This window comes from Scomber japonicus, chromosome 11 (genome assembly GCF_027409825.1).
Source record: "Scomber japonicus isolate fScoJap1 chromosome 11, fScoJap1.pri, whole genome shotgun sequence".
NCBI lineage: Eukaryota > Metazoa > Chordata > Actinopteri > Scombriformes > Scombridae > Scomber > Scomber japonicus.
In genome coordinates this window covers 23,781,210-23,809,045 of record NC_070588.1, presented here as the reverse complement: position 1 = coordinate 23,809,045, position 27,836 = coordinate 23,781,210, and the positions used below count along the sequence as shown (strand labels likewise).

The following is a 27,836-nucleotide window of genomic DNA, read 5'->3' as shown; positions in this document are numbered from 1 at the left end:
ACCTTACCTAACCAGATGTTAATAAAAATGCTGAATAGATCTAATATTTACACATTTCCCTGAGGAAACCCAGCGAGCACAAACCGTAATTTCAACGTTTGATTTCCGGTTAAAAACAGGTTGATATGAGGTCTGAACGTCTTTTCAATCGTCTGAAAACGGTTACAACATCAACGTGTCACAAAACACACATTTGTTTGATGTCGGTTGATAATTAGCTCAGTTGTAGCTCTCTACAGAGATTGTATTGATTATTTTGACGTTTTTTCTATAAATGAGAGGAGGTGAAATGACGTCTAAACAAAACGTAATTTCAAAGCATTTAATGTTGAATAAAATATCATAAATATGAAACTATATAGGCTATGTCTGCACACTAAATAAGCTGGGACTTTTCTATACAGCAATTCCCGGTGAATATGTTTTCTATGTGAACGTTGAATAAATGTCTCCATATAAACGGTAAAAAAAACTTTCACTTTTCAACCAATTTTCAACGTCTTTTGGTTACCATAGACGTCTTTTAGACGTCTTTTCAACCAAAATGTGCTTGCTGGGAAGTAAGGTGGGAGTAGTTACATTACTATTTTCCAACTTAGGCTCTTCCATAACATTAACTGGCGTTAAAACTAACAGTTTAACAACAAACCATGTTATGCTAATGGTTAACGTCGTTATCGTCGTTCTGCAACACACAAATAATGTCATGACATCATCTTTATTGTAACGTTACCTCTGTCTTTGTCTCGTTTTTCCTCCTCTTCTTTTCTTTTTTTCCTCCCCTGGGCACCAGACAGTTTGGGACGTTATGACATATTGTTGTCGAGCTTGTCTTGGGGTCACGTTAAAAAATGACCATCCTCCCCCAGGTAGCAGGTATTAGTGTGTGTGTGTGGGGGGGGCGTCTTAGGAAAGTAACGTGTCATCATTATTATTATTAGTATTCCTATTTAACAGGCTTTGCTATGCAGTTAAATTAATGTGGGCTTATTATCTTCATATTAAGACATGATACCAAGTAGTTTTAAGAATAGTGGAAGTTACATTTTTTTTTTTTTTTTTCTTCCCCCATTTGTGGCGCCCCCTGGATGGACGGCGCCCTTAGCATTTGCCTATACTGCCTATGCCACGGGCCGGCCCTGATACTAAAGCTATTTTCAATGTAATACAAAGTCAAGAGACTGTGATATGTAGCATAACAAGCTAGTGAGGCTCTGTAAACAGAACTGCGCTCCCACGAACATGCAGTGGCCTCTGTCTAACATGGAACTACGGTCTGTGTTTGTCTTTGGAGCCATCCCCTAAACAAATTACTGCACCCAAACTCTTTGTGGCAGAGGAGCATGTCACCCAGTGCAGCCTTGTGGCTCACAGATGTGTTTTTAATAGTTTTTGGACAACAACAGAGATCTACTGCACAGAGAAGTAAGATATATCAGGATTTTGTATACAGGCACAGTATAGTAGCTCAATTCATTGTTGGTTTTTCTCTGCATAAAAGATTTGCTGACAATAAGAAAAATATAGAAAATCGCCAGACATATTTTTTGATGAAGTAGTGAGACAAAACTGAATGTCAGCTCAGTTGGATGTGATGGTGTCAGCCTTCAGCAGACGCTCCAGGGTAGCTGATGAGGAACGTTCAACGCTTGCACACAGTCTGTGATCATCCTCTTCCTACATCAAAGGAATCACGTCTTCACATGCTGGAACACACATTGCATTCTTCATATTTACCATCACTCTCGTCACTTTATTGAATCAATGCTGCTAGATGTCAACTAGTGTGATAGTTTCTCCCAAATTACTTTTCTCAAATCCTGTTACAATGTTTCACACACTCAGAGAAATGTTACTATCTCTTGTGAGTGAAACAGTATAGTGAAATAGTGTTTATGTAGCCTAACTCTGCCTTTATTCAGTTTGTGAAATGTTACGGGTACTTTTGTTAGACTATACACCATTATCGGAACCATTCCTGTGACATTACCAGCCCCCTGAAGCATAGGTTTATAGTTTTCCTCTCTGACCAGAATGAATTTTACAGGAGGAAATCACAGAATGGACAATGCACTGAGAAAATGACGATGATAGCTCCAACAACAGTACAATGCTGATTGCTCATGCTAATTAGGTTGCTGCCAAAAACCTTTATGTTAAAGGGGCACTTCACCAATTTTATGCATGAGGTTCAGTTTATTCATCGTGCGGTGCGCTGATAAGGCTGGAATTGCGATCCCCCCCCCAAAATACTCATGCAGATCAATTTTGTATGCAGAGGAGTGTATTATAGATAACTGTAGGTCGCACAGACTCTCAAAGAGGCAAACATGTACACCTCCCAAATCTCTACAGGTCTGAGTCAAGCAACTGATTGGTCGATCCAGCTCCTGTCGGGAGAAACAGCAAGCACACACGTCACCGAATGACCCCCCGTGCAAGTACGGTTACATGTAGCCCACAGAAAAATGTTCCAGTCTTCAGCCAGTGAAAACACTTGTATAATTTCCTCTGTGGCTTTGGAGGAGCTTTGGAGCATGAGAAAATATTTTGACTTGAGCTTGTGACGTTTTTAACAAAAAGCCTGCACTCTGAGCTGCAGGACATGGAGTTTGAAAGATGTGGGCATTTATCAAACAGGAGAGCTGCAATTTAGTTGCATTATGGGGGAATGTAGGATCTAGCACTATGGAAGCATACCCATACTAAATATTGGCAACATGAAGACCAGCAACACTTACAACCTCATGTCTGTATTTTGTTCATGCATAATTTAAAATTAATCAAAGTCTGTGTGTGTGTGTGTGTGTGTGTGTGGTGTGTGTGTGTGTGTGTGTGTGTGTGTGTGTGTGTGTGTGTGTGTGTGTGTGTGTGTGTGTATGTGTGTGTGTGTGTGGGTGCAATACTACTACAGCCCCAGTTACACAAAAACAAGCAATCTAGTCCATCAGTTCTGGTTGAGATTTCTGAGTAGGGATAAGGGCCTAAGAGCATAAACACAAACACACACAGCAGACTGGCCCACTGGCTGAGTCTAGAATGGTGTGTTGGTAAGAGATAAGATTTTCTCTGATGTCCTGATTTCTCTTATTCCTAATCCAAACGACCTCCTGCTCATCATCCTGCAAAAATCCAAACCTGCACATACAACCTCAAATGATCAGTGAGGAACACATGGCCCAAATAAAGATTTTTGTGCTACATAAGCAGTCATGTATCAAGGGAGAGAAAAGAAATACCTACAGTAGCTGCTGTGGGGCTTATTTAATGACACCGAATCCTTTTTGTTGAAAAACCATAAATAAAAGAACAAGCTCATCATCTTGGGTTTACAAACTCTGCTTAATTATTCACCCGGCATTAATTAGGCAATCAGCTGGCAATGTATTGAGCCCACTAAAGGCCATGAAATATGAATAAGACAGCGCTTGCTTGTATGTTGTGCCTACATGTCTACACTAGCTTTGTGTTGGGCTGTATTTTTTGGAGAGTGTAGCACAGTTTGTGAGAGACAAGCACTAGTTTCACAGAAAAGAGGTCTTGAGAACCCCCTAAGAAATGGGTGAGTGAATCCTCTCATTCTAAGCTGTTCTTCTATTGAGGAATGGTGCATTAAAGTTAGAAAATGTGTGTCAATGGTAAAAGGTGTCTGCTGTTGCTGCACACTGCCACCTGCATCTGTCTGTAAAATTGGTACTTGAATTTTCACAATGAAGTGTGAAACATTTACACTATAACAATGTAATTTACCCCAGCATAACTGTGTCAGTTAACATTATTACCTCAGCTGTCTGTAGTGGTGTCACAGCTGCTTGATTTCATTTTGAAAACGTGCCCAGTGTTATTTTCACATATAATATCTACATCCAGCACCACAGGGATCCTTCACTTGACTGACAGCTCAGCAATTCGATTGGTTTTAGGTGACACACCAAGCCATCAGCTGACTATTGGTTGCCAATGGACTGTTGTTTAATGTCTGCAGTCAACCATCGTCTGTAGTTTATCCAGTGTGTCCAGTAATGTTGGCAATAGTTAGTCTCATTGAGAGAGAGGTGCAGGACTGCTGTTCACTTAAGGTAATCAGTGATAACACCCATTTAGTGCCATTTTTAAAACATTCTCCTCCATTCCTTTTCTTTGTGCACAAGTGGAGAACACTAAGCTAAAAATAACAGTGCAAAGCAAAGCACAATTTTATAGTAGCCTATCAGATAAAAACTTGATCATATTTTCAGTTCTCATTCTGAGCATGTTAAAAGACAGATTCAGAATGGTGTGAACATGTTTTTTTCTGCCAGACAGCTTGTTTTAATTTACAAATGCAGACTACTGACTGGTTTTCTTCTCTCACACAGGCAGAGAACATATGTGCATGTCAGCAGTCAGACCGACAGCTTTTATGGATTTTTGTGGTGTGTTCAACTACAACCTTTAACAGAGGAGGTGAGATGACGTAAGGTGATGCAAGGTGATTCAGAGAGTTTCATCTGTCTGTGTTGGCGTCAGTTCCATGAGGTCAGCCTAATGTGTAATGTCGCCAAAACCACGTGACACTCTAACATGAAATTATGGATCCCATGGGATTCATGAAATTATGGGCTGGGGCGCTGTGATCAGCAAGGTTAAACAACACAGTTGGGTTTAAACATAAGATTAAAAATGGTTATATTAAGGTGTAAGCTTTGAGATTCATATCAGTGTAAGTGAATTTCAACTATTATTTTTAGGTTAAAGTGAGGAATGTAGTTGTGTGTGCTGGTTAAAACTCCCCACTGCCTTCAGGTCTTCAGAGAGAAGAGAGAAGCACACAGTGAGAGAAAAAGGACTGCGGCACAAAGCAGGCAAACAACTGTCAAAGCTCAGCCTTACAGTTGACATAAGGGGTGAGGGTTAGCATGTACAAAGGAGAACACAAACCAAACTCCTATTTGATTCATGATAGCTTCCCTCCCTGCATCTTATTGTTCACAGATTTTTCCTCCTGTGCAAATGTAGTTTGTTCCTCATGCTTGCTTCATTGTTTACTTTTTAGATTTTTGTCCTTAATTTAAAAGACAAACATGTCACAAAGTAATATGTCCATGTCATTAAAAAAAGGATGTCAGTAGTAGGATTTAAGATAAAATAAGATATTCCTTTATTAGTCCCACAATGTGGAATGTATCATCTACAAGGTTTTTAAATGCTGAAATACTTTAGAGTCAGTTATGGAGAAATCTAATGAATAGGACAATCTTAGGAAGAGTATTTAGATCATAGGAATCATCACTGAAAAGTTAAATTAATAGAAATAATAGGTTTTTCTTGTAGCAGATTTGATACAGGTATTTTATACACCTCTACTGTCACCTTCTCTGGATCACCGTGAGCGAAACAGGAACCTAAGAGTTATTTTGGACTCTATAAACTTAAGTTTGAAAGTCACGTCAGTAACCTCACCAGGGGCAGCTTTTCATTACTTGAAAAGCTATGAGAAGTTAAAGGATTCATATCTCAAGCTGACACCAAGAAGCTGGTTCATGCATTCATCTCAAACAGGTCAGATTTCTGCAGTGCTCTGTTTGCTTGATTACCCAAAGAAGCCAGAGGAAGGCCCAACTCATTCTGAACCCAGCGGCCAGACTTTTTTTTTTTTTTTGTCCTGTCCCAAACAAATTGCCTGATGACCTAGAATCTGTAAAAGTAAACTGAAAACTGCTCTAAGGTTTATGATGAGTTATTGTGTGGATTGTCAGTGCCCTTTGAAAGATGGTCACTGTTAATTGTCCTGTTACTTGTTGCAGTGTATGCACTTTAATATAAATTATTATTGGGTTAACCTGTTTAAATATGCCATATTATACTGCCTAGCCTCACTTAAGCAGAGTGGAGATGTGCTGGAGAGAACTGGACGTCCATAGTAAACTACTTTTAACAGAATAGGAATAACAGAATTATCCTAAAGCCCAAATAGGCTAGATAAGAATTGGGTGCTAAAGGAAAACATTTCTTAACCAAACTTTCCTGTGAGTTAAATTGGTGACACTTATAAACAGTTTTGGACATTCTTGACTCATAGCCACTTCCATGCACTGACAGAGTGCTGAGGAAACTACCGTTTTTGAAAAGCCTTTTAGGCGCCGCTACTCCGCCATATTGGCTCAAAGACCATAGGCCTTAAAGGAGACCTCTGGGAAACGGCTTGGCGCCAAAATGGAGGACAGCGGAGCAGTTTCATAACCGCCTCCTGTAGGAGGAGCTTTGGTTTTTCTGGAAGCGCCGTGGAGCTGAACCGACGTCCGGCTGAACGGGCGACAGTGATTGGAAAAAGAAACATAAACCAGCGGCTGTGGAAGTGTTGCCAAGCCGAGGAGAAGGAGCAGAGGGAGACGGAGAGTGCAGCTACTGAATTATACATTTGAGGACTGAAACCTGCCCGTCAGCTACACGACAGGAGGACCGTGTGTGTGTGTGGTGCATCCCTGAAGAGTGTAACCCGGAGCTGTCCGGGATGTGAAGAGCACCGTAACCCACCTGGGTCGGTGCTGTTATACACCGTCCACCGGGTCTGCTCAGGCACTTCATCCTCTGTGAGCTCAACAACGTTTTAAACCTGTGCAGCCAACGGGAGCACACACACACACACACACACACACACCGGCGGAATAGTTTAGCCACTGTAATGTTTGTTTGACAACCGCCTAACGTTACGGGTCGCCTGTTTGACATACCGGGAAGCTGTGGGAAAGGCGGGGCCGAACCAGTGGACTCTCAAACTGGATTATTGAGCTCTCCCTGTGCCGCTTCACCCACAGCGACGCAGCGGTTTTTATTTTTTTTTTAGGGGGGGGAGTGGGGGGGTCGACGAAGGAGGCAACAACTGGGATTTAGAAAGCTTTCTTTCTAACTCTTTCCCCTACTACCCCGCTGCTGTTGCACACGAGGGGTGTTTGTCAGTTATTTCTGTCAAACGGTCACCTGGTCGTGGCCTTCTTCTACCCCATTTAGGAGCTCAAGCAGGCTTTGGGACGCATATTTTGGGGATATTTTTCCCCCAGCCGGGGTCGGACTATGGCGGACGACGACATTCTCTTTGAAGATGTGTACGAGCTCTGCGAGGTCATTGGCAAGTAAGTGTTGCGTTGCTGTTTTATTTTATTTGTCTGTTATGTTTTAATTTGAACGGGTTAACGTCGGTCACCGGGGCTTTCCAATTAGCTTCCCGGTAATGTCCTGAAGGTATGGCACGCGCCCACATAAACGCACGCGCGCACACACCAAAAAGCGTGGTAATATTTTATTGCACGAGCTAATAGTGTGTGCGTGGTCATTATTGCTGAATTGGAGTTGATGGTGTAGTGTATTAGGTCAAATAGACTTAGTTTGAGTGTGATGATTGTGTAATTGGAGAGCCTATCCCACGATAATTAAACACAATGCATACATATAGCCATAAAACCAGCCGTGGGCGTGATAACAGTTGTTGCATTCCCAGTTTTATCGCTTTCCTCAAACATGTAGATAAGAGCTGTTTTTTTTACTGTGGTGATATTCATCCTCCTCTTGCATTGGTATGCGTGTTATAGTTGCCCCAGACGTACAGTACTTGACGTGATGCCGTGTGCCAATGGCGTAGCCAGAAAAAAGACATTGGGTGTGCACCAGTAAATACTGGGTGTGCCAAATTTATTTTGAACAGTATTACACCTCCACAAAAGAACATACAGGCATATCTTCCTTGAATGCAACATTAACAATACGATATCAATAACAGTCAACGGTAGTTCACATTAAATCCAAACATGTGACATACTCTCAAATAAAGAATTTGTGCAACAAAAAAAAAACATCAAGTAGAAATGCAGAAAATTCTAACTAAATCTTGAAATATCACAAAAAATTTTTTTAGGCTAGGCTGCGGTGAAAAGTTGGTGTATCGATAACAGCTAAATGCGACAAAGTGCAATGGAAACAGACTTGGCGAATAAATCGTGACGTACATGAAACTTGACTTAAACGTAGAGAGAAGAGAAAACAGCATCAGATGAAAACGTCAGGTGTGTGGAGCAGTGAGGAGACTAAATGAACACATGAAACACAGAAATTAGTTACGTCATCTTGTTTCACCCTCTTCTTCTGCACAACAGCAAAGTAACAGAAAAATAACACAATGTAGCCAAAAAGACAATTAACCCGTTGCCTTCCCAACGAGATGAACAGCAAAATATACATTGATGCGCATACCATAAGTATGTAAAAAAAAATTAGAGAAAAGGATATTGTGGCTCATGTGTGCACTGCGCCGCTCTTTATTTAAAGGGCAAGACGGCGTGGCTTGGCCTTGAATGCATTTATTATTCCGTCAGAGTCCAGTTTCTCTGTGAGCTCCTTCTCAAACATGAGCAGCGAGATGTTATTTAGTCTCTGCGTGAGCATTGTAGCTCTGCTGTTGGACTTGATCCTGTTTACAACGGAAAACAGGCGCTCCACAGTGCAACTTGTAATGGGCAGTGTTATTAGAACACGCAGTAATCTGTTCATGTTTGGAAAAACATCCCTGTCACAAGAGTCCAACACCTCAATAATGGACGGGAACTGATGTCCCCCGTCCACTTTCCTTTTGATCAGTTGACCAAACACAGTCAATTCAGAGGCATCTAACGCAAGTCCATAATGCTTGCTCGGCGCGTGTAATGCGTCCAGCTGGCAAAACGCCTCAGATGCAGGCAGCAGGGATGCAGCAGCTTCCATTATACCGTATGAGTCGCTCTGAAAACGGTTATTCAGCTCGTCCAGCTGTCTGTCAAGGATCATATTCCACAATGACCGCAAATCAGAATCACTCCTGATAGGTGCACACCTGCCCACTGTAGAGGTGACGTGCGAGTCAGAAAACTTGGCAGGCAGCTTTCTCTTCCGTGCTCCTGCTACATCCCAGTTCTGAACATCGTTTTTCTTCATGATGTCATCAGTTAGCCTGATTATTCTCTCAAATTCCCCGTCTGAGTTACTTCTGAAAGTAGCAAAAGTTTCCTTGAGGCCGTCAATCATGTGGATGCAGTCAGTCACTGACACAGATGGGGACTGTAGGCTTTTTGTCGCGAAATCACTTGCACTGAACAGCTTAGAAAATGCAACAAGAAGAAATATGAATCGTTTCGTCTGTAACTGTTGCAGGAGAGACTCTGCGTCTATTTTAGTCTGACCTGACCCCTCCGCAAACTCACTCAGTGTTTCTAATAGGACATCATACAAGGTTAAAACTCGGCGCACAGACTCTGATTTTGAATTCCACCTAATATCTGTAGAGCGCACGAGCTCCAGGCGGGGTGCGTCAGGGTGAAGTTCTTCTTGGATTTGTAGAAATCGTGCATGTCTGTTGGCCCCTGTCATGAAATGATGCAGTGAATTAACAACATCAAAAAAAGTGGCCACAGTGGGGGACACTTTTGAAGCTGTCGAAAGCACCAGGTTCAGGCGGTGGGAGTGGCAGTGTACATACACAGCATGAGGAAAAGTTTTTTTGAGCTGCACCTGTACCCCGGATTTCTCACCAGACATAACTGCTGCTCCGTCAAAACTGAAACCCACACACAATGCAGGATCCAGCTGCAGTGGTTCCAGTACTTCCAAAATCTTTTTGCTGATGCCAGATGATGTCATGTCATCTGTTGCGACAAATCCGACAGCTCTCTCTCTTAGATTACCGTTATACACATACCTTAAGCAGACTGCAATGAGCTCTTTCTTTGAGAGATCCTTATATTCGTCAGCTAGAATGGCATAGTATGTGTCGGTCTCTGCATGCAGCTCCGCTTTAATTTTTCGGAGGAGTAGTGATGCTGCAGTTTCAAGGAGATCGTTCTGAATATCAGGGCTCATCATTTTTGCGTTATTTGGAAGCTCATCAAAGCGCTTTTTTATTTCAGGGTCATAGTCACAAATCAGTTTGAACAACTCCAGAAAATTTCCTCTGTTCAGGCTTTCTGTGTCCTCCTTGTGACCACGCAGTGCAATGCCTTGTTTTGCGCAAAAGAGCAAAATATCAATGACAACTTTGATGTGTGCCCGGTTTCTTTCAATGGAGTCTAAGAAACGCTCTTGTTGATCTTTTGTCACCTGGTGTATGATGTCACAGTTTCCAGCTCGTTTTATATCAATGTAACCCTTGTGTCGGGCCACAGCAGAAGCATGAGCTTTACTTGCTTCATGCTTTATACAAAACTGACCTAGATGCCCCCAGTCTCTCATTCCCGTTTTTCTGAACCTGTCCTCCTTGACGTCTGTGCTGAAGTGCCGACAGGACTGGCAAAAAACTGCATCCAATTTAATGCTGTACTCCAACCAACTGTATCGGGCATACCATTTAACAGAAAAAGTCCTCCTCTTTCCACTGACAGTTTCCGTGGCTGGGAAAGCTTGCAGTTTGGGCTGGCATGCAGGCTCACCAACCGAGGAAAGATCTGTGACATCCGATGTAACGTTAGCTGTATTGGAGTCGTCTGGCACTGTAACGTTACTCACGTTATTTGCGGCAGCCTCACCAGCCTGTGTCGGAGGGGTTGGGCTTGTGGGCCTGTTGGTTGCTGTAGTGGGAGCATCATTCTCAGTTGTGTCCTGTTGGACATCAAGTCGAGGTTTTTTGTGGAAAAAGTGTGCCAGGGAACTCTGTTTCATTGTTATTAGCAGCGTTTCGCGTCCCGCACTGCTTGCTAGGCAAGGGTCACAGGTCAGTTGGTTGCTAGGTGCAGGTGTCGTAAAGCATCGTCTGGCCGCTGTGGCGGCAAAAAAATCGCCGCCAGAGTCTGGCCAACTCACTGATAACGTCATATTTATTTATTTTTTTCATTTACTAATATTAAAAAAAAACAAACATGTGAGGCTGATTTGTTTGCTGCTGTTAGCTTTCTTTCACAGCTTTCCAAGAATTTTATCAAGTATAAAAAATTGCTGCCAGAGTCCAGCGGCAATTTTTTTGGGTGTGCCAGCTGCCTCCGTGGGTGGCACCGGCACACCCTGGCACACCCGTGGCTACGCCTCTGCCGTGTGCTTTGACCAAGTGGCAGTTGGTAACTTGCTGCAGAGATTAAAGGGCAGGGCACACAGACCTTCATGAGTCATGCACACCGCACATCTGGTCATCGTTAGTGAATGAAGGTCCCATCCAGGCCACTTGGAGTAGTATTCACTGTCACAGTAAGACTATATCAGTGGGTTTGTTTTCATTGAGAAGTTCCACAATTTCGTCCAGGCTGTGTTCAGTAATCACCATCCCGTGTGGAATCAGACCCTACATTAACCCTATAATACATTTGTAAGAAAGGATAATCCAAATGCAACATGAAGCTATCAAGCATGTACTACATTCTGCAGGAATAAAGCACAAAGTACTGTTTTAAGCACTAATACCACTGAAAAGTCCTTTCAGGGAAATAGTTTTTTGTTGCAGGACAAAACATGACAGGTGAATTACTCCTGTGATTGCTTCCTCACTGCTGCTGCTGCTGCTGCTGCTGGGATGACTAATAACCAAAGGTGGTATAAAAAAATGGCAGCAGGGTTTGTCCATTCAGCTCAAGTGTTTTATTTCTGGTGACCGTTCTTCTCCAGAGCTTTCATACACTTTGCATTTTGGTTTGCTCTGCCAAGTGGCTGCAGTAGCTGCATCATACCAGAGGCTTTCCAGCTTGAGTGCCTCATAAAGGAACTGAGAAGAAAAGAGAAGCGGTAAATGTCGAGGGAGACAGACACTTTTTAGATTTCATATTCAGACCAGACAGGTGTGTCTCTGTGTTGACCGACACACGCTGAAGCGACTGTGTCATCCACGCTGCTGGTCTTTGAATGAAGCACTTCGTTGGGCGCACAAACAGAAGCTCCGTGTGAATCAGGAGCTTGGCAGGCCTGACAGACACAGTCAGTCAGTCATAGCAGGCTGACTGGTTGTGGGACTTCTGCAGTGTCACAGAGGTGGTTGACTGTTCGACGGGGTGATAAGACCTGCACATACAGTACATGTTTAGGCAAGCCTGAAAACCGTGTGCTCTCTTTTTGTATCCCACACAGGAGTCACGGGCTATTTCCTTTTTTTCTCTCACACACTCAAAAACACACACACACACACACACACACACACACACACACACACACGTATGGACCCAGAAGAAAAGCTCCTCCTCTATCAGCCTTGTGTCTACATCTATAACGTAAAAATATTATGATTTTTGAACGTGTTCAGCTGAGGCTCCGATGAGGCAGGACAAACACTAAGCCAAATGCTCTGAGTCAGCCCCATACAAACACAAGTCTGAGTTTTCTGAATCACTGCCTTACTCATCGCATTCAGCAGATTGTCTCTGATTTACAGTTTGCAGGAGGAGAGATCTGCCTTTTATCAGCCGACCCACAGATTTTTAAAATATAAAACTGTGCTGAAACACCAATTGTGGTTTGTGATGCTGAAAGACTCTGGATTAACTGGAGGGAAACCCAACCATATAACAACGCTGCTGACAGGGAAGGCATCGCTTTAAAAGCTCAAACGCCCTGGATCTTGCCTGGCGTGAGCATGCGTTGGCGTGTTTAGCAGGGATATACCCATGTAGTTGCAGATACAAGCAAACTATATATAGGTCATCCTGATCTGTGCTTGGAAAGCAGTGTTGTGATCACTGCTCTGAGTGTCCCCTGGACTGTGTGAGTTGGATTTATGTAGGTGTTGGACCCCACGGAAAACACAAACCATCCTATAGTTGTGTGTATACTCATGCACATGCATCATGTTGACTACGCTTGAACAGGATTTTAGCTCCGTGCTTGTGTCACCCACATGTGCGTGTGTGTGTGTGTGTGTGTGTAGGTTGTGTACATCTGTTTCACTGCTGTCAGATTGATCCTGTCCGTCGTGCCTCTGCGTCCTGAGGCACAAAACAAAAGGATTGGGCTAGGGTGGGAGACGGTGAATAGAGATGTCGAGACCAAAGAGGACGAGAATGAGAGAAGGGAATCTGGGATGGAGGGTGAGGACAAGAGAGGTTGCATTGGAGATGGGAACGAGTGAGGGAGCAAGAGAGGTCAGGGGCACGGTAGAAGGAAGCAGTCCATTAGTTTGACTCACACATTAAGAGACATCCTGTGCCTTCAGGCCACGCTTTTTTTCTAGTCCATCCTCAGAAAAAAAAAAAAAAAGTTGTGCATGCTTGTGTGCCCGTGTTTCTCACAGCGTTTATCAAAAGACACAGTTCGCCTTTGTTTTTAGTAATCCTCCCATCCTCAGACTATCGCAGTGAATACCTGGCGACAACAGCGGATGCTAATTTCAGAAATCTGCATTCAAAAAACGCTGCACAGGACCCCAGATTAAACCTTTTGTTTTTGGCCCAGGTTAAATGTATGATGTCATGATTTTAACATTGCGATGCAGTCTGCACAGCGTTACCAATATCAATGCTTCAGTCACAGGCCATTGAGAGGTTATGAGGCAAACCATCTCCACATACTGTCAGCCCCCCTCATTAATTGAGCCAAAAGTGGGAGTTAATATTACCCAGCTGAATAGATCAATGGCCTCTCTGTCCTGAATATTTGGACTCACTGTGGATTTAACAATGGATATTGTCCTAACATACACTGCTGTAGAGCTCATCTGTTCCACTGTGAATAAAATGAATTACCCTCCATTTGCGTACCTCGTGGCCTAGGAGGAGACTCGGAGGGGTAGGGGGGTTGGGGAGGGGGTGTGCTGCACAAAGCCTGAATGTCATTATAACTCTATGCCCTAGGAGATGTGTGTGTGTGATGCTTGTGTTAGTTTGTGCAATTGTGTGGTCCTAGTGTCCCTTTCTAAGAGATGACGGTGAATATAAGCCTGAGGGGCAGCTCCATCTCCTGTGCTTGTGTCCCATTCACCTCATGGAGTAAACTGACATCACTCTAATACACAGGGAATAAAAATACCTGCTAGTTCACTGTCCCCCTGCTGACTGTGTGAGCTCAGTGTGGAGGAAATAATCGTATGTGAGAAGTTTGTAGGTGTGTGTGTCTGTCTGTCCCCCTCTTTCTTTCTCTACAATGTTTTTCAACCTCCCTGATTTAATAATGAAGTATTTTGAAAGGTTTGTGTATTTATGAGTATGTTCAGGCACTTGCACACGTCTGTCCTTGATGAAGTGTGTAAAACACTGACCTATATTAGGACTCCACTACAGGAGCTATGTCTCTGACAGAGCTGGCCCCAGGGCTCGGTTTGTTAACAGTGACAAGGGAGACTAACTGTGGCTAGCTAACATTCAGCACGAGCGGAAATCCGCTTCATTGTATATTGATAATATGGCCAGAGGTACTCTGATAATAACCCACGCAGACCACAGCACCAGCAGGCCTATGGGCTGTGGGTTAGTGGGTTAAACGCTGTTGTTGCTGTTGTTTTTGTTGTTGTTTACATTGTGGAGTGTTTTAATGGGTAGCCCTGCCCAGCACTCAACTCAGAAGAATATCTGTGGGTCAGTTTGAATAAGATTGGTAGTGTTTTCAGTGGCTGCTCAGATGTCTGTCTGGCAGACAGGCTGGAGACCCCTGCTATTCCCTCTGGATCCATCATCATAAATCAGTTTTAATTGGGCGTCTGGGAGGGGTGGGAGACATGGCCCTAAAATAATGTCACAATATTTCAGGGTATTTCTGCAGTAATAATAATCTTGACAATATGACAAAATACTGAAAGTCACTACAAAGGGGCTAACTCCTCCACTAAGGAGCTTGTAGCAATGTTATTTTCACTTTCAGTCATGCTAGTTGTTGCTGTGTGTAATGATATGTCATTTTGTATTATATAGTCATTATCAAGATATGCTTTTTTTTATCATATAAAAATGATACCATTATTAGCATGAACAGTAAGATATGGTGCAACCCTAGAGTATAGCAGTGACTGAATATTATCAAATTAAGAAATGAAAGCTCTTTAAGTCGTAATCTGCCAACATTGTGCTAGTGGTTGTGACTGAATGGGGTCCCAGGCCGTGTGGGAATACACACGTGTTGTTGCCTCCAGGGCTAGCACTCTGTGTGTGTGTGTGTGTGTGTGTGTGTGTGTGTGTGTGTGTGTGCGCGCGCCCAAAGCAGCTTGTATTCTATGATCTAAACCCCTCTTGTTGGGGTTTGGAGAAGAAAATGCGCTGAAAGGCTGGTTCCGGCACGCACAATTACACATAGATGATATAGCAGAGCGATCTCACACTCAACCGTTTAAAATATTTATCCATTCTCATCAAGCTGGAGAAAACACCCCCAGCAGACCATACAGCCGCTCCCCGTGTGCAGCGATAAATAAGAACGCTACATTCGGTGTGATGTTGTTGCTTTACAGATGAACAAGCTCCATTACAGTCCAACAATAGCTACCTGCTGAAGCACACTCATTTCTTACGAAGTTGTAGCTGTTGAGCCTTTTTTTTGCCATTGTACAAAATCCTTTCATTTATTTCACGTTTATATTTCAATTTTGATTCTAAAACATCTGCTGTGTGTTTTTAGCCGACTTGAACAATCTTGTTGTTTTCGTGATCGCTTCCAGTCGATGGTTGTTTTTGGTTTAGCTGTTTCTTTTCCCACCTTCTCAGGATGTTGTGTTTGTAGACCAGCATTGCAGTGAGAGCAGTATAAACAGAGCTGTTGTCCAGAGACGTCTTCTTGCTTTCATTTCCACTTCATGTTCACACCCACATACACACACAGAAGAAAAAGCATGTGATACCTGTCCTTTTTACGAACACGGTATCTATCTCATTCTCCACTTTATGAGAGGGTGAGACCCGTTTGATGCACTCTTTCACTTTTGAGTATGTCGTAGTTATCTATGCAATAGCAGCTTCATCAAGGGCACTGACCTACAGGGCCTCTTCTCAGATAACTTCATTGTGAAATTGACCCTGTGGCGTGACCGGGATTTGGTGTGAAAGTTTCTTCTAGTTCAGGACTGTTTGAAAGCTTACAAGCGACGAAAGTCTTGTGATAGCATGCGATGTCGTCATCTGGAAACTCAACATGCTGTCAGTCAGCAGTGGCTTAAAAGCCTGAGAGATTTTAGATCATTTCCTTAGAAATGAGGAAGTGACTGTGTGGATTGAAGATCGCAGAGGCTTGTATCCTGTATGAATCAATGTGGATTTTATCTTTTTAAAAAATGATTTTAAAAAGTAAAGTTCAATTGTTTTTTGCAGTGATTAAACTGGCTCTAAATAGTTAGTTGGTTAAAATAATTTTATTTTTTGTGACAATATTCTGTGACTGTTTCTGTGTGCTTCTTGCATAAATAATAGAGACTCAGCTGTTTGATGGTGTGTGTATATGGGCTGTGCTTTCACACTTCATGCAAAAGACCAGATGAAGGCCCCATGCCAAAACACATTGGTTGAACAAGGTACAGTCTCTTCCAGGAATGAAATTCACAACGCTGCTAAAGGAGGTGCTGCTGCTGTTATCTGGTGATGATGGATAATGTCTCATAATGAGCTGTTCAGTGAACTAGGCAGAATGTACTCCTTATATTCATTTTTAAATAATCTGCATATTATTTTCTCAATTAATCGATTATGTCATTTAATCTATAAAATGGCAGGAAATAGTAGAAAACGCCCATCACAGTTCATCACAGTCCAAAACCCAACAATTTATTTGCAGTTTACTATCATATACGCTGTAGTACACCAAAATCACTCACTGTCACCCCAATAATAAAGATAAATTAGAATGATCACCTTTCTGTCAATGTCAACAAAAACTAAATGTATGAGCATCATAAAAGTAGAGCAGAGATGTTGGATCACATTAGATTGCACAGCTGTTCCTAATAAAGTGCTCAGTGTGTATATTTACCTAAATGTTGATTAAATATTTATCTAACATTAAGATAACTCAGCAGTAGACTGCTGAACCTGCCACACCTCATGTTTAAAGCTACTTGAACAAACACAAGCTCTTGGATCAAAAATGTTCAGTTGATTTGTTTAAGTGATCAATATGGATATAAATGAGAGTTTAAGTGGGAGAATATGACTTCTGAAATTTGACATGACATGATTTTGAAATGAGATTTATCTGTCTACTGCAGCGGTGGGTGATTTTAGGTTAGTGTTACAGAGTGAGATATCTTCCCTCACGGATGATCTTTGCTCCAGTTACAGTAACTGGCTTGCAAAGAGCATTCGAAAATGACAGCAGCCAAGTTTTCTGTTGGTCTGACATCATTACTCACAGAATTGACGTTAATTAGTGACAGCTGATATGACCTGCCGCCCGCGATGTGCTGGCTAGAAACAAGAGGCTGAGCATTGCTCTTTGCCAGTAAAGGCCAGTTGCCTTTAGAGTCAGAGTTTAGCTAGTTCTTGTGTTTGCCAATTTTGATGTCAGAAGTCAGAGTCTCTCTCACTGCTGCACCCAAAAGAAAATTTCACAATCACAGAAGCTATTTTAAGTTAATGGATTTCATAAAGGAGAGCAACACTAGCAGGTGGAGATGGATTGCGTGCCGAATGCCAGGATTGTCTGCATCTTTACTAAGCGATGAACTGTTTCAGCTCTACAGTGGATGAGACTGTCAGGCCCCCGGGTGACTTTCAGCCAGCTCTCTTTTCCCCACACCTGCCCCGAGCTGGAAGTATCCCCTGATGAAGAGCACTGAAGCATGGCGGGCAGACTAACACAGCTTTATTCACCAGCTACATGCACACTAGTTTGTGTCTGCTAGCACATGTGTGTCTCAACTTTTAAATACTGCTGTAAAGAAGACCATCCTCATTACACCAGCTGTGCTTTATTTTACACTGAACCAAACAAAGCTGACATAATGCTGCATCTTTAGATAGCCTCCAGTCTGGCTAACAAGGTGATAAAGCACTTTTATTAATACATTAGTAATGAATAGATGTGTACAATCAAGCTTCAACAGTATCTGATGAAGACCTCTCTGAAATCATCTACATCATACACTCAAAACACAACCCTAAAGTTTATATGCGAGTCGTTTTGGCTTTTATGGATAAAAATGACATTAACTACTGAGCAAAATCACAATACTTCTTTCTAGCGACTTGTGGTTTTTGGCGTGTCCCGAGTCCCAGCCGAGTCTTGAATTCCAGCGCCAAAAGTCACCGAAGCAGAGAATGACATTTTCTGCTGTTTTTAACTCTCTCTTCCTTTCTCTTGTTTCCAGTTTATTTTCGTTTGTTCGTACTGTCCTTCAATCGGGGGCCTTTTTTCCAGTCTTAACCGATTTCCATGCCGCATGCCAAAGCACACACTGTCACCTGGGTTACAGCTGGGGCCTCCCTGGAAAAAAAACAACAACCACCTAGAAACACACGGGGAAAAGACATTTCCCCTTCAAACCCCCTTTAAAAAATAGCTTCTTGGGAGTTTTATAGCAGCCAAACATCATTCATACTGTCAAACCCACACAGGGAGCCAGGAGTTACTCGCTGCTCCTGTTTTCTCGTTCGCTGCCTCTTGTGCCACTATCAAACCAGAGGGTGAATGTGCATCAGACAAACGATTGAGCTTAATTTTGAGCATGTGCTCCCAATGATGGTCTGTCCTGTTTGCGCAGCGGAGGGAGGAGAGAGAAAGATAGAGAGAGGAGGTTAGAGTTACGAGCTGAGGCAGAACCCTCCTGTGCCAAAGATGGTTCGCAGATGTAGAAAAGGCTTTGCGATGGTTTCTTCTGGTTTCACTGCACCAGACCTCAGATTCATATTCAACTTAAAGTGCATCGTCACACTAAGGTATTAAAGTTACAGCAATTTGTTGAGTCAGCGCATGATAAGGAAGGTTTTATGTTGCAAGGCGTTAAGATAAAGTCTGTTTGTTGGGACATAACCAGAATCAGGAGTTCCTGTGTGCTGCTTTTATGAGGTGTAATGAGAGGTAATCAGGTGCTCATCTACACAATGCTCTGCACTGTATACAACAGAGAGCACCTTTGGGTCTGCCCAGGCAATGTATGGGTATGTTGAGGAGGCTCAGGACCACCGTGATGTGTTTAAATTTAAAGTTTATGGTTAGGATTATCGTAGAATTATTCTGATTAAGGCTCAGGCATTTGATGAATGAGTGAAGAAGGCAATAGCGTAGAGAATTGCAATAGTCAGTCGTGTCTAGAAGAAATAATTATGTATTTAAGTTTCAGTAAAGTACTTTTAAGGTAAGTTATTTGTACGAACCTTTGTGCTTTGGCTTGTCCAACAATGAAATAGTTTCACAGAAATTCATCAAACTAAAAAGACATTCGGTTTTTAAGATTAGATGGACAAGCTTAAAAGTTCAGAAGTCAGAAAGGAATCAGTAGATGATTTAGCCCATACCAGTCGAATATTAAAACTGTACACCATCTGTGGATACAAACACTAAGTGACGCTGTGGAAGAAAAAGAACTGGATCTAGAATGGGACCTTGAGGCTCACCAGACGAGTCGCACGTACGCATAAAACCCACACAGAGTCCTGTGAGATGAATAGAAGTGGAACAGTTTCCTCCCTCAAGGCCTTTTCTCACAGTCTTATTGTCAACTGCAGCAGGCGTGATGGCCTGCTGGTGTATCGCTGTAATAGATTATATTTTTATCACTCTATTCAGTTTGTTTTCTAAGGATGTCTGTATGGAGCACCATCTCAGCACACACACGTGTTCTCATTATCCATGTTGTTCCAAAAGATCCTACATAGAACTGCAATGATTAATCCATTAGTCGAACAATTTTGGTAATTGAATAATCGTTTTTCACTGGTTACAGCTTTTTAAATGTGGTCATTATCTTGTTTTATACTCCTGTGATGATAGACTGATTATCTTTGAGACATTTTGCAGAGTAATCACGCACCCTGGGAACTTGGGATGGACATGTTTGACAATTTACCGACACTTTTTCAAACTGATTCAAAGCTTGGTTATGACTGGTTGGGAGGTGGAGGTGTCACGATGTATCTGTGCCGCGATGTCTTTTAGACTTTAGAGCACACACCCTGCGAAGCTGTCAGCTCCCACTGTATCTGCAGAAACCCTGCACGTAGAGCTCTTCTCAATGTCGCTACATGTTTGGTCCTGTATGTCACCGTGCCCAGCTACGGTCAAATAAACTGCTGACTGACACATATCATCTATACTCCCAACTTCTTGACAACATCATAGCGCGACTACACAGAGTGCCTTATAGCGTTACTCCCTGAACGTCATAGCGTAGCTGCTTATCCTAGCTCTCTGATTGGATACACAGTATGTCTGTCTAATTGTATTACCCAGTACATTGAAGACTCTGTGTATTGGTGATTTTCTCTAGCAAGGCAGAGGGTTTTGTAGGTAGTGAAAGTGATCTACTCAAATAATGATTTAGCTGTTTGAATACCATGGAGTGCTGTGTGTCTGGTCTGTCATAGACTCAGTGATCCTGATTCGCACTTTCTGTTGCACACCACATTCTCTCGTGCTGATAATAAAGCACAGTGACTTAGCTGACCTGATAATGCGGAGATCATCTTAATGCTAGTGGAGTCTGTCTCCGTTTCAGAATGAGCGGCCTTGTGCTATGCACGCTATCATAGATCTGCTGCAGTGTTGGGGACTCATAGATCCCGGCTTGTCGTCTGCTACATTTGCAAGAAATTACCTTTTTAAAATAAGAGAAGTTGCCAAAAACAATGACAGAAATCCTGAATTGTAAATAAAGGGTTAACATTTAGTTGCATGATACAGTAGAGGTGCCCTGTAGTGATCTGTTGGCTTGGGATTAGGGCTGATCCAGATCTCATTGGCAAAATACAGCCAGATCAATTTTTGATCCCTGTGCTGATGTAGGTTTCCTTCAGACTAAATATGCACCATTCATAAGTAAGAAAAACACACACTAAATATTGAATCAGAATTGAAATCAGCAGATTCCTACTATCAACAAATGCAGAGACACTAAAAAGCTCACAGACTGGAACTCTATAAATATTTTGGGACAATCTGTTGTGTATTGTTCAGATTCTGTAGTCTGCTAGTCTGCTTGTTATTTACTAAGCTATAAAAAGGTCAGGCTTTAACAAGGTATTAGTCCATTAAAACGTATTGGCTGTTAATTGGAGGGCAAACTCTACTCTTTCCTGACTGTGTGTGTGTGTGTGTGTGTGTGTGTGTGTGTGTGTGTGTGTGTGAGATGCTTAAATGTTGATGTTTTAGCAGGTAAAAGTCAGGCTGATTGACTGCTGCTCCTCTCATTACAGCATCATTCAGTTGCAGCTACATCCAGCTGTTCTTACGTCTGTCTACGATGCACGATGAAAATTCTTAGTTTGCGCCTCCACTCATTCAGACCTGACTGCTTTTTTTTTTGAATCACACACACAACATGGCTACAGGCTACGTTCATGCTGTATATGTGCAACACGACCACGTGCCTGCACTCTTATGCTCCACGGCCGTGTGTGCATCCGGATGAGTCTGATGCACTGTGATGGTGGCCCCCAGTGAAAACTAGAATAGATGCGTTTCATTTATTTCATTCAGCGTCTCATTATTGTTTTTTGTGTTAAACATGATTTTTGTGTGTGTGTGTGAGAATTGTAATCCTCAGGAGGGTGTGTGTGTGTGTGTATTCAAACAGCTGTGTGTATGCGTGTGTGCATGTGTGCGTGCATGTGTGCGTGCGTGCGTGTTTCATGTAGTGATGATAAACACTGATCACATTCTAGCTGGCCTGCCTCCTAAACAATAGTTGATATTGATTAGAGGAGTGTGTGTGTGTGTGTGCGTGTGCGTGCGTGTGCGTGCGCGTGCGCTGCGTAAGTTGATTTGTGAGAAATGCTCAGACAGACAGTCATGCCCATTCTCCCATTCAGTCATCCGATTGCAAGAGCGATTGCTTGTCCTTCTGTCCTTGAGCTTGATTTGTGATCATCATCTCACGGTGATTCACGTCTGTGCGTGTAGCACAGCTACGCAGATAACCAGCAGGTCAAACACTCACACAAAACAAGCTCGCCTGCAATTTGACAAACTCTGCACCCGTGTAGCTGTTTATGACTGTACAAAGACTGTGGCTGCGCTGTAGTAGCTTACAACTGGGTTTGAATAATTGATAGCGGCTGCAGTGGAGATACCAGCGAGCTTTGTGTAGGTGGGTCGGTGCATGCACATGTATGGCAGGGCCAGGAACAGATCAGTCAATGTGATGATGGAAGATGTTTAAGCAATCTACTGTTGGATATGTAACAGATAGAAAAAATCTGAAAAGAAAAGCATACACAGCAGGAGAAATGAGTGTATGTGAATGAGAAGAAGGTAGAATGGAATGGATGGAAAAGCACAGTATTTTGGAGGAGCAGTGATGCAGAGGACCTTAACGTGCCGCAGCCACATTTAGCAGGGGTATTATGGCTGTGTTGACATATTGTCTGACAGATGGGTGACACATGCTCTGCGTCCCGGCCCCATTGTAAGCACGACAAGAGGCGCCGAGCGAGACGCGTTGTGGCGAGCTGGGTGGAAAACCACATCGCCTCACTCCAAGCTGTCACAGTCTCACAGAACAATGCACAATTAGCACTTCAACTCCCTCTCTGTATGTCCCACTGCTGCTCTGGGTCTTCGCTCTGCCTCAACTTCGCCTCAAACGTCAATCATATTTACGACTGTACTGTGTGTAATGTTAAAAGAAACCAAAAAAACAGAGATTTGATATTTGGTGGTTATTCTGCTTATTACTCTCTGTTTTATTTAAGCATTCTTCTACAGCTGCTTTGTGTTCAGAATGAATGTGATATGTTTGGATTATATTTAAAGCTTTGTAGTAAAAGCCATTTTATTTTCCTTTTATGTAAGATATATGATGACTGACTGCAGATTTAACAGTAACGGATGCATTACTTTTAGGTTATCTTTCACTTCATATTTCAACTGTAAAATGTCCCACTCTGCACATATCTTGCTCCCAAATACCTGTGAATGAAATTTATCATTTGACTTTTGTATGGAAAAAATACTGTTGGCCAATATATAGCTGTTGGATTTTTAAAACTCTTAAATATTGAGAGAAAACTCAGTAGTATCTAAAAATGTTCAGCCAGCTCATAGTTTGAGAAGTGGTTGATAATTCTCTTTGTTGCTTTCAAGAAGTTAACAGTGTTTAACGGGAGATCAGAAAGTATCGTTCTCCTCTCAAGATGAGTCGTGTGGTACTTCTGTGCATGCGTTGACCTCCCCGTACACACAAACAATCCACACACACACACCGTGGGCTCTTTGACTCTTTTCTGCTCCTCCTCCTTCCCACGCACGTCCTTATTCAAAGCCTCCGCTCGCATTTGTTCTCTTTTTCAATCTGTCAGCAGCTTAAATGGAGCCGTCCTTACTCATCGCTTCCACGCAAATGATGGAAAGCAACGTTTGTTTCTCGTAAAAGAGAGAGAGTCGTACCAAGTCAGAGCTGCAGCAACAGGAGAGAACGAACGCAAGAGCCGTGCCACTGTCACTTTTTGGCCTTTTCTGCCCCGCCGTCTGGATGCACTGCGGGGGAGCTGACGGCCTTAGACCACACATGTTCTCTGCTGGTGTGAACATGGAGAGGAAATATGCTTGGAAATATCCCACGTCAACTAGAGACACACACATACACACACACACACACACACACACACGCACAGGTCCGTGTCAGAAAACGTCCAGCTGTCCCGGTCATTTCACCCTCTCCCTCACCGGTGTGCAAGTTTATGAAGAGCGAGTCGTCCCTGTGGTTAAATCACTGCTTGTTTGCTCATTTTGTGTGTCATGGACGTGTTTGTGCTTACATAGAGAATAGCCTGCGAGAGATATGAGAGAACGTGCGACTGGCTGGCTGTATTGACACACTCGCACATCCTGTCAAATATTTACCCTCTCCTCTTCCAGTCTGTGGATACATCTCCCTCGCTGTTTGCTGCCGGGGCCGGATGAGAGGGTGTGATGAGAGGATGAGTTGAGATCAGGTGCACTCTGAAAGAATGAGTCATTGATGGAAGGAGGAGGAGGAGGAGGAGGAGCAGCAGCAGGAAGGCTTGTAAGGCGTGATGACACAAGTGCTCAGGTGGACTGTGGGTTAGGATGGCTCTGAAGTGGGGTTTTTTTTTTGCTCTTGGATCACCTGTTAGACAGTATGGGAATAAATATGAATATTAAGACATTCACAAATAATATATTTCAAGCAGAGAAGGAAAATATCCAAGTTTTTTGCAGTAATAATCATCTTATATCTGAAAGTTTAGGCTCATAATCATCAGTTTCGGTCATTTTCTGCAGTGTGAAAGTAATCCAGCTAGTTGTCTGTACATTAATAAACACATTGGCTTTAGACATAAAGACCAAAGAGATGTAAATAGTAACTTAACAGTAACCTGTCATTAGTTGTGAATGTGCAGTGGAGGATGAAGCATGACTAACTTGACAGTAGAGGAAAACTGACTTAAGGTAGGGACCATCTTCAAAGTGAGCTTTTCAGATTAGCAGCCGCTTTCTCTCTTTTTGAATTAATCATGATTAGAAGATGATTTTCAGCTTGATTCAGGTTTGTTTTTGTCTTTTTAAGTTCAAATATTTTTAAAAGTCATGATTCAGGTAGGTGACACTGTGCAGCCATTAAATAAACCTGCCATAATGCATGGAAAGCTATCCTTCTACATACAACAGTACGCCAAGATATCTTTTAATAATGTAAGTAGTGACAATAACAGGCTGACATTAGCAGTAGCAGTACTTGTACAGCGCGTACAGTCATACAACTTTCATGGTGCCTGTCTTTTGAAGTGTGCGGTATCCTGGATAATTTCTATCTTGGGTCAAATGTCTTTTATAGTTTCTCAGAATGAAAGTCTGCGCTTGCTTCTGATCTTATGTTTGTTTGTGAAATGCAGCTCTATGCCAGTAACCTCAGTCTCTGATATGGCGGGGGAAAAAAACGCCCGCATTTCAGGAAAATATAATGTTTTGTAAATAATTGTGATTAAATCAGAGCATTTCATGTCGACTAATGCTGAGGACAAAGCAATTAAATCTACTTGTTTCTTATAGCAGGCAGTTGAGGCGGAATCGGTGCTATTTATAAGCAGCGCTGTGAATGAGGAGTTACACACCTGTGTGATGCGCTGCCTTCTTCTGTTACTCACTCCCAACCTGAACAACAAACAAAAGCAGTGTTTTTAGCCTTATTCTGGAGAATCAGACACCTTTCAAGTCTGCACGGGAGGTATATTTTTATATTTTGGATGGAGTATCACTTAAAAGTAGGCGGAGGAGCCTTGATACGTTTCACGCTGGCTGTGAGGAGAAAATGTGTGTCTGTACATGTCTGTGCGTGTCTTGTTTTGGGGACAATGCTTAAACATTTGGGCTGAGGCTCGGTGGGTAGAGAGGAGTTTTGAAATATGCTGGAGTCAGTGTTGCTCTCCAACATTTTACACACTCTGCTATTAACTGCGAGTGCACACACACATACACACACACGCGGCCATAACAGCAGCGCTCAGCAGCTTTCCCAGGCTTTTTATGAAAGCTCTGAGCTCGCCTCTGCCAAAGCATTGGACCAAGCTCCCAACTCATTGTTCAGTTGCGTACAAGGCACACACACACACACACACACACACACACACACACACTCCACATATCCCCCTACATGTGGGATTATTCTGTAAAGCAATCTAGTGTAGCCCCGCTCTCAGTTGGGGTCAGGTAAGCATTACAGTAACAGCTTTATGAACTTACAGAAGAGAGAAGTTATTTAAACAGTTTCCCTCTTAATGACTCTCCTGTTTGTTTAACACACAACACATTCCTGCACCCACTATCTCACACACACCACACACACACACACACACACACACACAAACACACACACACAAACACAAACACTGCGCTCACACAAACCACATATGGTGGTCCAGACAGTAACGCAGCGTTTCATTCGGCTCTCAGTGATGCCTTGCCGCCATATGTGTGTGTTTGCTAAAGCACTCGAGGAGAAGAAGGCGGTGTGTGTGTGTGTGTGTGTGTGTGTGTGTGTGTGTTTGCATAGTCCGATATTTGGTGCTTAGGCTTGTCCCCAGCCGTGCCCGCTGTGCAGTACTGTTTAAACATGACGAGCCAACATAAGTGGTTGTATCTTAAATAGCATCCAGCTATACTCTAATTTCTGCCTCAGGCCTCAAAACTTCCAGAAAGGCCCACGCTCTGTGCTGACTGTGACCTTGCATGCGACATCTAATTATGCACATTTAGATACTGTTCACACACACAAAGTCTCACATCTCCACATTTCCACTTTCACACACAGTCGCGCTGTTACGTTACTTAACACAAATTATATATAATCCTGCCGGGGCACACAGCATTCACGTGGTGTGTCTGTTTCTCTCTCTCCATGATAAACACCATGATCATAATGAGGATAATGATGTACACGCTGAAGTGAAAGTGAAAGTCCTCTACAGCAGGTGTAAGCACAGCATGGTCCGGGCAGCCAGAGATCAGAAGTGGGTTAATCTTTAACTGGTGCTGTAACTCGGCGGCTACAGAAATAGAAGCTAAACAGCGTAGAGTTAAACACGTCTGCGTTAGCACAGCTTTGTCCTATGTAAATATAGCAGTCTCAATAGGATCAAAACCAGCACTCATTACAAACACCCAAACCATGATGCTGCAGTCTGACTGATAGTGTTAATAATATACACAAAACACCAAAATCAACACTTTAAGACTTAAAAAATGTGCCGACTGCACGGTTCAGACTTTCAGTATCATGTTTGAAGACAGTAGTGATTCTATTTTGACTGAGCGACAGCCTTTATTTACACCCAGCCGTTTTTCAGGCTGATGACACACAACTCCACCCGGAGTTTTGTACGGTTGGCCCGTTGGAGAGGAGCTGACACCCATCTGTCATCACCGCACTAACACGTAGATAACACTACACCTGTGTGCGTGTGTGCGTGTGTTTGTGTGTGTGTGTGTGTGTGTTTGCGTGTGGCGACTTCTTCAAGTTCTCAGCTGGTGGAGATTAATAGTAACACCATCACTGCGCTCCCTTGATTCCCACTGACACCACCTAAGATGAACATTTACATACTGGATGTGTTTAATTTGAGTTGCTTTGGATCAAATGTGCTCCCAGATTGTGAGCTGATGAGGTGTTTTAATCACTAACCTAGGTAAATGTTCATCTATAATAAAGTGTCATTTTTTTGAGGCTCAGTGGAGATCATTACTAGAGAAGAAGTCTTAACCGAGCTCAGTGTGACGCAGCAGGATGGGATGTATGATTCGGATCAGTGTGTGTGCCAGTTACACTTTTAGTCAGTTAATGTAGTTAAATGGAAATTAATTAGTTCTCGTTAATATTAAAAAGCACTGTCCTTTAGATTCTGTAACTATGTCCATATTACGCTGGCTACATCTGAAAACATTTATGTTGCTCTTTGACTTAGAGGTCTTTTTGTCAGTAAATAAGACAACTACATCACAGGTAGATAGAGGTAGATAGATGCAGCCCAGTAGCCTCCAAACTCTGCTGAGTCTCAGCTACTTAAACCTCAATTCTGTCCCTCCCCTCTGTCACCACCTCTACTTTCTATCACTATGGGCCATCTCAGATCCGGTTCGCTAAAGCACAGCCTCCTCATTAATTTGTGTAGTGGAGGTGCCAACACAGAGGGCTCCCGCAACCAATCAAATATGTGGAAGCTTACATTCCTGGTAAATGAAATGACTGGTCTACTTCTATATTTAAATAAATAATATAAAATAATTGCTGCTGTTTTCCGGAGCTATAAAAACCTGTATATTATAGTGCAGAGTATTAC

At 42.7% G+C, this 27,836-nt stretch overlaps 1 protein-coding gene across 3 annotated transcripts in view; it reads left to right on the top strand.

Annotated features, from left to right (window-relative positions):
* The first annotated feature begins 6,858 nt into the window (after positions 1-6,858).
* caska (calcium/calmodulin-dependent serine protein kinase a) overlaps positions 6,859-27,836 on the top strand; it is a 129,876-nt gene continuing 108,898 nt past the window's right edge. For all 3 annotated transcript variants that reach the window (XM_053329276.1, XM_053329277.1, XM_053329278.1), the window contains exon 1: positions 6,859-7,112. In XM_053329276.1, the coding sequence (XP_053185251.1) occupies positions 7,054-7,112 (59 nt within the window). In that variant the 5' untranslated portion in view covers positions 6,859-7,053. The remainder of the gene's footprint in view (positions 7,113-27,836) is intronic.